The sequence below is a fragment of the Oryzias latipes genome, chromosome 14, assembly GCF_002234675.1.
Source record: "Oryzias latipes chromosome 14, ASM223467v1".
In the NCBI taxonomy this organism is placed as follows: domain Eukaryota; kingdom Metazoa; phylum Chordata; class Actinopteri; order Beloniformes; family Adrianichthyidae; genus Oryzias; species Oryzias latipes.
Genome location: NC_019872.2, coordinates 9678399 through 9691428, shown reverse-complemented (window position 1 = coordinate 9691428; position 13030 = coordinate 9678399). Strand labels below are relative to the sequence as shown.

General features: G+C 36.4%; 3 protein-coding genes and 1 non-coding gene across 5 annotated transcripts in view; 2 read left to right on the top strand and 2 right to left on the bottom strand.

The window, feature by feature from the left end:
• LOC101167890 (beta-1,3-glucosyltransferase) overlaps positions 1–6466 on the bottom strand; it is a 30660-nt gene extending 24194 nt beyond the window's left edge. Inside the window, exons 1-4 of one of the 2 annotated variants that reach the window (XM_011483289.3) lie at positions 5985–6466; positions 4803–4840; positions 4686–4725; positions 3543–3652 (exon numbers count right to left, since the gene is read on the bottom strand). In XM_011483289.3, the coding sequence (XP_011481591.1) occupies positions 3543–3652; positions 4686–4725; positions 4803–4840; positions 5985–6054 (258 nt within the window). In that variant the 5' untranslated portion in view covers positions 6055–6466. The remainder of the gene's footprint in view (positions 1–3542; positions 3653–4685; positions 4726–4802; positions 4841–5984) is intronic. The other variant, XM_004076287.4, reaches the window with a different exon arrangement.
• A 1055-nt stretch (positions 6467–7521) lies between these two features.
• medag (mesenteric estrogen dependent adipogenesis) lies at positions 7522–9031 on the top strand. Its single transcript, XM_004076192.2, has 5 exons — positions 7522–7799; positions 7871–8004; positions 8281–8396; positions 8457–8609; positions 8696–9031. The coding sequence occupies exons 1-5, from the start codon at positions 7537–7539 to the stop codon at positions 8708–8710; spliced, it is 681 nt and encodes a 226-aa protein (XP_004076240.2). The 5' UTR covers positions 7522–7536; the 3' UTR covers positions 8711–9031.
• On the bottom strand, positions 8925–12201 carry alox5ap (arachidonate 5-lipoxygenase activating protein). The gene is made up of 5 exons (XM_004076193.3): positions 11954–12201; positions 11791–11872; positions 10696–10766; positions 9401–9482; positions 8925–9306 (listed from the first exon to the last, which is right to left on the bottom strand). The coding sequence occupies exons 1-5, from the start codon at positions 12024–12026 to the stop codon at positions 9144–9146; spliced, it is 471 nt and encodes a 156-aa protein (XP_004076241.1). The 5' UTR covers positions 12027–12201; the 3' UTR covers positions 8925–9143.
• Positions 12202–12876: 675 nt separating this feature from the next.
• Positions 12877–12948, top strand: trnae-uuc. The gene has a single exon. It is a non-coding gene; the product is annotated as a tRNA-Glu (tRNA).
• Positions 12949–13030: the final 82 nt, after the last annotated feature.

The following is a 13030-nucleotide window of genomic DNA, read 5'->3' as shown; positions in this document are numbered from 1 at the left end:
AAATAAAAAAGGTTCATATTAACGTCAGTGAATAAACATGTGACGCACAACCTGCCCTCACTTTAAGAGCTCCATCAAGCAGTGACGGACAGTCCCAGAATAAAAATAAATAAAATTTAAAAAAAAAGGCCTTACTTACTGCAGCCTGATGAGTTTTTCGTGACAACTTGCAAGTACTTAAGAGCAATTATAGAAGATAATGTAGCCATTACACTTTGCAAGTAGAAGTGGGACTTGGAATTGGCATTTTGATTCCCATAAAATTTACTGCTGTGACGTGAAGATTTTACCAGCCATAAAAACACACTAAGCTGTCATGATGGTCATAATTTCTTCAGTTTACTACTCATCCAATGTGCTAACTCTTTTAAAGAAGCAAATCTTTGTTCCTATTATCACGCCCACATGTGTTGGTCTAGCTAGATTTGCTTCATTTTTGGATTTAAACTGACTGTAGATTGAGAATTTTTGTTGAAATCTAAGGACACGTTTAGGTGTTCTCTAGTTCCTGTAATGCTTGTTATGACCTTTTTTCTTTTTTTTGCAGTTTTTGTAAAAACTATTAATTTTAATTTTTTGCCAAGTCTGAAATTAAGCATCAATGATTACTTACAATATGCATTTCTCAGGTTTTGAGAAACTGGGGGCGCAGTTCCATGAGGAAAGCGACTCCAAACACGGCTGTTTTGAACTGTATGTGATGGTGCAGTCTGTGGTTTTTATTATTTTTAATCTATTTATTAATTTTCAAGCTATTTTAATAATTTTGTTTCACAATTGTATCAATTTTATGTTTTTTTACAAATTATTTCATGTAATAATACATAATTTGGTGAAATTTGATCAAAAATCTCTTTCTTTTTCATCCAATTTGAAAGTAAGAAAGAAAAACCAAACTATAATTGAAAAAAAATAATGAAAACATTTATTTTATACAAGCCAAGAGCCTACATGAGAGGCTTCCAGAAAAAATACATACCGTAATTTCCGGACTATAGAGCACACTTTATTATAAGCAACACCCATTACATTTTTAAAGGATAAAACATTTTGTGCATACATAAGCCGCAACTGTCTAACCGCATGTGCCCACACTGAAACACGTGTTGTAGATTGAGGATGTGTATGTGCTGAAACCGCACGCAGCGTGTTTAAGAAAGAGGGGAGAGTGCGTGCAGCGCAAGAGGGAGCCGCTCACACTCACTCCTGTGCTGCTCTGCTCCTTCCTCTTACACACGCAGCGCACTGACACACATACACATTCTACAACACCTATACAGTTAGTTCACTAGTTAGTTAGTAGTTACTGAGTAGTTACTGATATTTGTTAAGAATACTGCGTTGTAATTTCTACTTGTACCGGTATTTATTTGCGACGTGCCGGGGGATTTTGTGTTTGTTGGGGAGACCACTACACCGCGACTCCTGCTGCTTCATCACCGCGGTGATCAAAAATCCCACACCGTCACAGTTCTATGCCAAACAGTTCATGTGGCAGGAACACAGCAGCAAAATGGTAGTAACAACACTAACAGGGCTGGTTAAAAAAAAACATACTGGTAAAAGTCACTGAGAGCAGCAGTAACTACTGCACGGCACGCGCCTCCTGTGCACTGAAACCATGGAAGTCTTCCTCCTCAGTGTCGGATTGGAATAGCGTCAGATAGTCTTCCCCACACACTCTCTCTGTGTCTCCTTCGTTGTCAGTTTGTCACTCTCATGCTGAGACAAATTCTCTCCTGAACTTGCGCTGTCCTCTCCGTCATGCAGCAGACGGGCTTTTCCAAACCCGTTGGTGATGGTGAATGTTTTTCACACTGCTCTTAACGATTGCTTTTAACTTGAAAGCTGCATCAAATGCATTTCTTCTTGCATTTTCCATGATGAGGGTCTGTTTGTGCTTTTCATTCACGAAGCAGGAATTTACATTAAACTTGCATCTTCCTCGACTCATATACTGTATTCCCCCATGTCTCACTCTTACCCTTTCTGATCGAGCGCCTAGCGGCCGTTAGAAAAAATGCATTCAAACGAATAGAAAAGAAAAAAATGCACAAATGGTTATAATCCGGAAATTACTGTATTTCTGATTTTTTCGCATGTAGAACAAATTCACTTAACCCAATCATGCCTGAATTTATTTACAATTATATTACAAAATCTATTTTTTTGTGTTTTTTTCATTCAATGTTATGCCAAATTGCATAAAATAGTATACTGCAAATCTGCATTAGACAGCATGAAGGGGTTAATAATGATGTCATTAGAATGCCATAGGATTTATTGTTTTTTTTAATAACTTTGAAAATGAAACCCCTGTTTCTTCCGAAAGGTTTTGTTTCATCACATTTCTGTGTTTTTCATCTTTTGGGCACTTTGAAAAATTAAAGTTGCTTCCAGAGAAGACAACGATGCTTTGCAACAAGAGGGACATCTATTGGAACAAATTGATACCACTTGAATGCCCAAATCCAGTTTGAAAACTAAAAAATGACACACTCAAAAAAAACACTAAAAAAGACAACTTTTTAAAGTTTGCAACTAAATTAAATTTAGTGAATAAAAATGCAATAAACTTATTAAATAAATTGATTAAAATAGCTTGAAAATTTAATAAATACAGAAAAATAATTTTTTTATAAAAATATTTAACTTTTAGTACATCTGTTATTCATGAACTTAATACAGATGAACTCAAGGAATAATCTAACAGTTGTATGTTAAGCATTTGTTACTATATATATTTCATAGAGTTTGACTAGCATTTTACTAATAATTTTACGAACAGAAATTATTGTTCATTGATTTCATTCTTTTTTGTGTCTTTTAGTTTTTGCCTTGTATCTCTGAAAATTCATTTTGTCTGGCATCTCTTTTTGTTTCAAACCCATTTTATGTTATAATCTATTAGTTAACCTTGATGTGTCCTAAATGCTGACTTTAAGCTGGTATATTGACTTAAATAACTAACAATCTCTTTATATTTACCCTCTTTTTAAGGGAAACTTTATGTTTTAACCCCTCAAAAATGTATGCGTTGCTTTAAATACCTATACCAGGTAAAATAAACTTTTAAAGGGTATTATAATGCGAATTTCTCACAAAAAGATACCGCAAAGCAGTATTTTGAACTGTATTCCTTTCTCTTATATTTCATTTAAATGCACATTATGCATGTCAATCTTTGCTAAAGTTTGGATGCAGATACGTTGCTGAGAACGCCTCTATGCTGACGTCGTGAAATGGGCGGCCCCCACTTGGAGCAAAACCCTCAGATATCGTGTCGTCTTCCTTCCGCGTAGGAAAATAATTTATATTTCATAAAACATTTATTATTATTTTGGGTGCCAAAGGTAATGTATTATCATATATATGGATATTTTTTTTACTATGAAAGGCTTAAGAATAGCATAGGCCCTTTAAGCACTGTATATATTTTTCTTAATAAACAACTCACTACTTTTACTGTTTTGCAGGAATGGTTAAAGTAATATTCATTGGAAAAGTTTTAAGAACAAGAGATACAGTCATATGCAGATTACCTGCCCGAGTTTAGCAGCCTTCTGCAGAATCTCCATTTTTTTCTGGTGACAGTGAGCGGCGTGGTAAGAGTTCCTCTGACTCTGAATCACTATCACCACGTCTCCTAGCCCTGAGAAAATAAAAAGATGAAAAGAATAAATAATAAATAGGAGTTTGGAAAGGAGTGATTTACAGTGGATGGGGTTCAGCCAAGATATTTATTCATATCTTCACACAAACAGAATAAAATTCCAAACACAAAGCCTGGTAAAGAAATATGTCAGACATACATCATTTGCTATACAATCTGTACAAACTGCATATTTGTTTTGTTTTCTCAAAAAAGTTATGCCGTGATATTTACATTATGTATCTTTATACAAACATTCCTATGGAAATTAAGCTACAATCTGGAGCAAGCTTCTTTATTTTTAAGCTTAATGTATTTGTACGCTATCCCAATAAGGTAATAAACTAAATGACCGGTATTAAGAATTAGCCCAAAAGCTTATTCCAAATGTGAACCCACCACATTGATCCACTCCAATGAAATTTTTTTGGGTGTTTTAACATGTTCCTGTGGCATTTTTCTCAAGATGTACTACATATATCAAGAAAACTAAGTTTTAAATTGCCTTTCTGAGCAAAACTGTATTCAAATCTAATGTGAATTTGGAGCAGATGAAAAAAAATAAATTTGAAAGACCTTTTATTAGTGTCGTAAAAAAAAAAAAGTCGGGCGGGCCACAAGCTCCCTGCTCTGAGCAACGGGGAGGGGAAGGGGGGTGGGGTTGCTCCAGGCCAATGGCCCCGCCCACAAGTCAGAGGGGAGTTTCTAATGAAGTACTGTCACACTATTTCAGGTTAAATGATGTAGAAAGCAGAATCTTTTCTGATTGCTTCACCTTTTTCAGTGAACAAATAACCAGTGGCATGTCCATTTTTTAAATTTTATTTATTCACGGTTTGAAAGCAGTGACATTAAGCTATAAATGACACAAAAACCAATGAATTTGGTGTGTTAAAGCAGGATAACATGGAGTACAGTAACCCCATACTTGGGGCCATGTTTATTGTACAAACATTGCAACAGATGACACAACCAGAAATATCTTCCCTACAGATAAAACAGCAGAGCATCTCCATCTAGATGCCTTACTCACCTATGGAGATGTTTGCAGGAAACTCCTGGTGCTCTGCTACCTGCAAGGAGTTGCAAAATACTTGTTAGGTGTCACATAAAGCAGCTCATCTTCAATAAAACTCTTAATAGAACTTACATGGGATTGACCGGTGAGCTTGTCTTCAAAACAGAATCCTTAAAAAAAGAAAGTTCAGTATAAATCTAGAGAATGATCATAAGACTGTTCATACATATGGAAATAATAGACTTGAACATAAAGTATCGTTTGAGGATGTGTGCTTTTTAACCTTTAAAGAGTAAAAGAAAAACCTGCTGTGAAACTGTGGCACAGTCAGCAATTTAGATGACAAATGTGGAACAGTTCACTTGAAATTTACATTTTGTAAATTTAAGTTTAAATTATTTATCAGGACAAAGATTGTTTGGTGAAATAAATGGAGAAGACAAAGACTTTTGGTCAGAAAATGGAAAAAAAAGACTAATAACAACCATAAAAAGAAAAGACAATAAAAACATAATGATCTTAAGTAGACAGACAGACAGACAGATAGATGAAAGCTGTGTATAATTGACAATATATTGTGGCTGTGAAAAAAACACAAAATCTCACTGAACACTAAGCAAAGAGAATATGAACCATGACTGAATTAATTTTAAAATCAAATGATATATAATTAAAATTGAAAGGGTGAAAAATTCAAATGCAGACTCTTAACTTGTGTTTAAAAAGCTGAACAGAACTAACTAATTAAACCTGTTGTTGCTGTGACTTGGAAGAAAACCTGCATTGAACAATAAGACTTAAAGAATAAAAATTGTAGTATAATAGAAAAAAAAAAAACATTTCAACATTAAAACCCATTTAAACCCCTTATTGTTTTTGCTTAATATTAATATTATTATCATGTTCGACAATAAGTTAGGTATCAACACTTATCGCGAACGTTAAACATGTAGTTTAAAAATTATAATCAAAATCTGTTGCAGGGTCAAGTTGGCCATCAGCACGTTTTTGTTTTACATTATCAAAATAAAATACTTCAATAATAATATCAAATATTAAAAATAAAAACAATCACTTACTTAAGCCAATTTACAGCCATAACCAGGTAAATGAAAAATTTAAAGACCCACTTTATTTAACTTTATATTTAAAAGTTTGAGGTTATTACGCACTTTAACTGAATTTTGATATGTATTGCTTTGAAAGAAGAATCTATCCTACGTCCGTTTCGTAGCTTCCGCTCTGCAGCAAAGTGCGTAGCTTTGTTTAGCCACAAAGCTAACATCCAATGTCGGAGGCATTCACTTTACTCACCGAGATGATGGAGAAGAAGAAAAAGTGCAGCAACCACTCTTTGTTTGTTGACGTTTACATGGCGGGACATCACTCCTGTCTAGTTGGGTTTGATCCCCGCAGATAAAACAGGTTAGCTACATACCAGAATTAGCTGGATTGACTGTAGAAAGCGAGACTGCAGCGACCTCTAGTGGACGATGTTTAGAAACGGGCTGCACTATTCTGACGTTTAATTTAAAACATCGATAAGGTAATAACCCTTTGTGACACTTACAAATTATTTATAGCGTTTCTAGGTAGTTCAAATTTTATTGAACTTACGAACCCCCGCACGAACACACACGCATAAAATATTTGATGAGCTCATTTTGTTTACCGAGATAATGAGTCAAGCTTTCCTGCTAATTTAAAGATATTCATTTAGGGATTCATTTTAGGTTTTGCTTAAATTACACTTTAAATACAACTTTAACAATCCAAAAAAATTATCAGAAAACTGTGAAACTGTTTGGGTGAAGCCACAGTTTTCATTTCACAGCCCTGTAAATCGTTTTACTGCGCCACAAAGTCACAAGCATTATAACTGCCTGCCTCAACAGTAGCATAAGTCAAATTTCAGAATAAAAGCCCCGTTTTGAAAAATGTATTAATCAAATTATTCTGTGTTGTAGAAGCAATGAATTATTAATTTTTGTCTAATTTCAGTACTCTTAGTTCCTTTTTATTTATCTACAAAAAAGTCATTCAAACCATGCTTACTTGTGTTTTTGTTACTCTTCTAATTCTTAGTAAATGCCTGTTTGAATAACAACTTTTGAAATCTTCTTTTATAGTTTTACTTTTTTTTTGTCTTTTTTCTGTTGTTTAACTGTTTTGTTTCATGACATATGAACTGACTTTCTAAATATATAAATAGTTCAAATTACTACTACAGTGGTCAAAACAAACACAAGCAATAAAGCATCAACCAGGAGACACTAAAATAGAAAGAAATTGAAAAAAATAGCATTTTAAAAATTGGACTTTGAGTTTTATGTGGTTACATGAGCTCTCTCGCTCACAGCCAAACCCTCATTGGTTAAAGAAAGATTTCAAACTACCAGTACATGTAGGAGAGAGTTTGTATGGGATTGTATGGAGTGGTGTTTGCTTTGAACAAGCAGGGAAATATACCAACAAATCTCTTTGACCCTGATGAAGCAGTAAAAATAGAGGCCACTTAACTGAATCCTTTGTTATAGATTTCAGAAAGCTTTAGATCAGCTAAAACATTCAGTTTATTTAAGTTAAAGACCCACATGTTTCTAGCTACATTTGATGTGTTTTTATTCTAAAGTTTAAATCTGCACTTTTACTTTGAGCTTACTTTATAACTTTCTATTTTATAAAATCCTTAAACGTTTCTTATTTGTTTAATGTTTTTTTATCAACTTACATTTTCCACTCATTCTTGCTATAGAAGTTCGGTGCATTTTAATTATTTTATTGAGCAAACTGTTGTTTTCATGTTCACAGTACTCTTTTGTTGTTGGTCATTTTATTTTGGTAGACAAAAAGCGGAAGTCGGGTCATGAACTCGACAAACTTGTCAAACCGTGGCACCTCACAGCTGGAGGTGCGCGAGAACCAACGTGGCAAGATGAGCCCGCTGTCTCCCCGCCGCATGACAGTGACAGAAGTGGGGGAATTCCTGCGTGGCCCTCCGGCGGGATTCTCCGTGGAGACCATCGGCTCCCACCACCGAGTCCACAGCGACGATGACACCAACCTGGTGCTGATCGACGACTTCCAGTTCTGCAGCGGGAAGATCACTTTCCAGAACTCGCTGGGAAGGTGCGTGAAAAACCAATTTTGCTCAAAGAAATTTGCCGAATCCCCCTAACTTTAACGGGATTCTCTTACAGAAAAGTCAAGATGCGCAACTTATGGGAGTATAGTCGTGTGCGCCAGAGCCTGTTGACCAAGAGGATCTATCTGCTTGTGACCGCCTGCAGCCAAACCCCATCAGTCACCAAGAAAAAACCAAGAGACCTCAGAGGTAACCTTCTAACCCCATTAGGATGCCATAGTCTCACTTCATTTACATCCACACTGAGCGAATCAGCAATCACCTAAATTGTTGATGTGCTTTTTTGGAACTAGACTCTGTGGTCAGTGGGATTTTTATAGCTTTGGTGACTCATCCTTAACTTGTTTGCTCATGGGTGGGGTTAATTTATGGTGGTATTGCATTATTTAGGTCACAAACATTTTTTTTTTCAGTCTGCAATTGATGATTGTCCTCTTCTTTTAAAAAAACAAAATCTGTTTTTAGCTGGGATGCAGTATGTGGTGTCCATTGACAGCAGCGAGCCTTTTCTGAAGTGGCAGATGGAGAGAGGCTTGGACCGGACCATCTCCTCCGTGGCTGGAGAGAGCTACTGGGTGGATGTGAGTGCTATTGCTTTTCTGAGATTTAATTGGATCTAACTGGGGAAAAAACGGTTTCAGATTGACATAGTGGAAGCTCTGGAAACCTGGACAGCTGAACACCCCATGAGAACCGAGCCTGTCTGGAGGGACGCCTCCTTCACCCTCAAATATGAATCGGACGCCCTGTTTGACTTCCCACACTGGTTCGGTTATAGCAAACGGACATTTAAGGCAAGACATTGTATTTTCCCGATTTATATATGTCCTATGTATCACCGGACACCTGGTTGATGTCATATCTTTATCTCTCATCATAGCTAAGGGTGACATGATGCCACTGTTTTTCATGGGAATTGGAGCTGATGCCTTCAATAAAAGTTGGTGGAAGGAGTTTTTCCAAAGTTGTTCATGTCAGGAGACTACCTCCCTACCTTTGAGGACTGCCGTTGGGACTATAGTCCACACCTACTGATTGTTGGAGGCACCAATGCGTAACAAGAACAGAAAAATAACCTCTGGTTGGTATGAAGATGGCTAAAACACTTATTTTTTTGCACAAATAGAACCATTTTTACTAGTAAATTTACATTCCGTAATTTTATTTTTTTTTACAATTCATGGGTGTAAATTATTAATAAAATGCTTGCACATTTTTCGTTTGTTTTTATGCAAAGACATCTCATTTTGTTGCAATAAAGAATTTCATGTTTTCACTCAAGTAAGCCGTTTCATGGGTTCAAAGTTGACTGTAAGTTTGGGGACAAGCTAAGGGAGCAGCAGAAGAGCAGACGCAGCGTTCGTGATGGTCTCCGTGTATTCCTTGTAGTCGCTTCCATAGTAGCGGCACAGCAGGAAGTTAAAGATTCCCAGGATGCACATCAGGAGCAGGAAGCCGATGATGCGTTTTCCAAACATGTAGCCTGGCGTGCTGCAAGGCCACAAAGCTGATTAGACACTGCTTCTTAACAAATCTTCTTTTTTCTTTTTTTTTTAAAGAGTTTGGACTTAAAGAATCATCTAACCTTTGAGAAGTATCTCCCAGATATCCAATGAAGTATTTCTGTCTGACCAGTAGGTAGATGATCCCAGCAAATGCAGCAGGCGCTTCAAGTAGAAAGTTGTTTTGTTAAGATTTTTTTCCCCCCCTTTACTTCAAACACGCATGTGCTAAGCTAAAGAGGCTGGAGATGATGTACAATTCCGTGTTTACATGCTTTATTTGGGGCATTTGCATGGGGCTTCCCCTAATCCTTTTACGGGAAGATGTGGTTCCTGTTTGAATAAATGGTGGACTTTGTTTATCCATTTTGGGATAAATGGACACAACAGACAAGAAAAAATTTCGGGCATACAGGTTTTATCAAAAGAATTAGCATTTCTGCCTTTGTATACGTGACCTTAAGTAACCTCCCATTCATAATCCATAGGGTTTAAATATTTTGTTTATTGTTTCTAAATGTTCTTGTGGCATTTTTTTCTGTTGATGGGAGACATATAATAGGAAAATTGAGCTAAATATTGAATTTCTTTGTTGGAAATCGAGAGCAGACAAACAATTCTGTTTGTAAAAGAGCTTATTAGTGATCTAATGAAAAACACTGAACGGGCCACAATCTCCCTGCTCTGTTTAAACAGAGAACTCTCACCATTGGGGAGGGGAAGACGGGGGTTGCTCCGCGTCAGCCGTCCCGCCCACAACTCGGAAGCAAATTTTGAATGAACGAATGCCGCTCTGCATAAACTGTCCTTAGAAAATGACTTTTTTTTTTGTGGCTAGAAACCACAGAATCGTAGTCAAAATACGACTGAGAAAGCTTTTAGAATAGATCAAAAGATGATCAGAGTGGGTCTGTAATTGGATGTTGGTCCACCCTTTGCAGCTATTACAGTTAAACAGTATTAAGTTTTCTGCAAGGTAAAGCAGCATTTTGCAGAAAGTTGTCTACCTCCGTGCATTCACCGCTGACCGCACTCTGCCTATTTACATGGCCTACTGCTTTGTGGCTGTCAGTCCCAACCACTTCCTCTTTATTACAGAACCACCGACGCTTGGCTGTGGAATATTTAGCTATGCTTTACAACTGGACTTGTTGCATCTCACAACAGTAGAATCTACAGAGCTCCAGAAACCAGTGCATTCCTTCAAAGATGTTTGCATTAAAGCATGCCAAAAATGTTTTAAATATCCCACCCATCTTGTTAAAATAAATAAATAAATAAACTCATACAAAACAGTGAAATCATAGCAGAATTTGGCTCAGTTTGGGTGTGAGCTTAGAACAAACACACTGTTGTCTCCACATTGTTAAATGATTACCTTGACTGAGACAAACCCCAGCGCACCACATGACTGCCAGGAAAGTAGGGTAAGCATCCATGCAGTTACGGCTGGAGAGAAAAAAAAGAAAAAAAAAGAGGGAACTGTAATTAGCACATTTCTTGGAAGTCACCTGCAATAAGCGGCTGGAGCAATCACTGATCACAGTGGGGGCTAGATGGCTATCAGGAAATGTTGTGAAACTACAAAGCAGAAGTGGCACAAGAGAGAGAAAGAAAAGCCTCTGTATTTAAGAATTCATGAGCTACAAAATCCAGACGTGGAGAGCCAGGAAAAACTGAGCGTGTTCTGTGTGTTAGCAGAGAGGGTGGTGCAATCGGCTGCAACAGTCTGGGAAAATACATGATCACATCCAACCTTTCCAGGACAAGGAGCTGGATTCAAACTGGGATTTCATTTCAAACCTATGTTTTTATTTCTTTGTCATGTAAAAGACATTTAGACTTTTAATATTTTTAAAACCTCCAAACGTGCATGAAAGTGTAAGCTTTCTTAGATTAAATCACCAAAACAAATACTTGAAGTTGCTTTTCGAAAAGAGTTTCAATTATGAGCTGATAATGACATTTTTTTTTATAAAAAGTTCCATTTTCCTTGTTCAAACTACTTATATGACTGACAATAAAGTGTTTGCAACACTTTCTGCACTAACTTTTTTTTTATATAATCAAATGAAGACCGGATGTGGCTTAGGCCTGTTAAAACAGGAAGAGGATTGCTTCTTCAGAACAAAATCGCTTACAAAATAAATTAATGCAATGGCGTAGAATGATGAAAAAGTGATGTATGATAAAAAACAAATTAAAGTAAGGAAACTGATGTAAACTGCAAACCTAATTTATCTGCTTCGTTTGTTTGTTTTTTCTTCATTTGAAGTTTCCTCCAGTAAATATATACTTTTTGCTAAAGAAATCCTTATTTTTAGACATTTTAAAACAATTGTGTTGTCTATTATCTTCAACCATGAGTTTTTAATGAAAGTAATATTTGAGCAAATGAATGACAATAAATGAAAGATAAAAAACAATAATAATAGAATTCATCCATTAATAAAATTGAGAAAAAGCCACTTACTTGGCACAAGATACTCGCTCAAAAGAGGGTGTGTGTTTGTTTTCTTTCTGGCATTCCCGCTCTACTTTCTGGGCAAAGAATGCTTCAAACACAAATTGAGACAAATAAAAAAATGCGTGATGAACTATCTTCCAATAAATGAAATGTTTGCCTCTGATCTTACCGTTCTGGAGAACACTGATGAGTGTTACAATCACCAGGAGGTAAATGTTTTCCACTGCCGTGCTGGAGTTCATGCCTGCTGTCAGAGCCGTTAAATAACGAGGCTGCAGGACACAAAGCGTCTCTTTCTTTCACATCCAAAAAGGGGCAATATTAAAGCCTGATGGACATCACATGGCATGATCTCTTATCTCACGCCTTCCATCCAACAAACCCACGCATGGCTTCCAGCTTCCTCTTCATGTAAATAATGTTCTGGCTTAATGCAGAATTGTTTGTTAACAAGTTGTGGACTTGTTTTTTTGTGCTTGGGTTAACATTTTCAATAGCATTTGTGAGCACAAGTTGTGTTTTTACTTTGAACTATGGTTTTCTAATAATTGTTTTCTCCAAAGATGAACTTTGTTTTCGCTTGACAGTTCAGTTAAGGTAACGTTTTAAACATACAAGTGTCCAAATGTCATAAAGGATCAAAAATAAAAAGTACCTCCGTTAATTATTTTGTAATAATCATATCTATAATAATAATCAAATTCCTGTTTATGTGGCAAATTAAACCGCATTGAAAGTAAATACCTTTTCTTTGTTTATTTTGTCGTATTGATTAAACAGCACCTGCCTGCGTCTCAAAATGGTAATGCAGCTCCCTTTGTTCTCATTTTATTAGAAATAATTTGTTTTTTATATAATCAAGAACGCCAGTAAATAAGATTCCCGCTTGAAGTTGTGCTTGGAGGTCTGCTTACTTTTAACCTTTTTCACCGATTTAATATTCAGAAAATGTTGTCATAGTGGTTTTGTCACGTCTTAAAATATGCGAGTGTGATCAAAGAGAAAACCGATATTTGAAATCTGACACATACGTGTCCCCTTCATTACGTTGGTCTATATTTCTTTGCAGTGTACCTCGGCACTCCTCGCAGCTCCCATATGGTCTAGCGGTTAGGATTCCTGGTTTTCACCCAGGCGGCCCGGGTTCGACTCCCGGTATGGGAACGACTGTTTTGTTTAGGAATTTAATTTTTTTCTTGTCATTACAGGTCAGAATAGTCAAAATTGTCCTGCAATGTTATGACCT

Excerpts from the sequence above, each read along its gene's own strand:
- alox5ap (XM_004076193.3), bottom strand. The coding sequence starts at position 12,026 with ATGAACTCCAGCACGGCAGTGGAAAACATTTACCTCCTGGTGATTGTA. Across the intron at positions 10,767-11,790 it reads GAGCGAGTATCTTGTGCCAA|CCGTAACTGCATGGATGCTT; the intron begins GTAAGTGGCTTT and ends TTTTCTCTCCAG. Across the intron at positions 9,483-10,695 it reads TGGGGTTTGTCTCAGTCAAG|CGCCTGCTGCATTTGCTGGG; the intron begins GTAATCATTTAA and ends TTCTACTTGAAG.
- medag (XM_004076192.2), top strand. The coding sequence starts at position 7,537 with ATGAACTCGACAAACTTGTCAAACCGTGGCACCTCACAGCTGGAGGTG. Across the intron at positions 8,005-8,280 it reads AAAACCAAGAGACCTCAGAG|CTGGGATGCAGTATGTGGTG; the intron begins GTAACCTTCTAA and ends ATCTGTTTTTAG. Across the intron at positions 8,397-8,456 it reads GAGAGAGCTACTGGGTGGAT|ATTGACATAGTGGAAGCTCT; the intron begins GTGAGTGCTATT and ends AAACGGTTTCAG.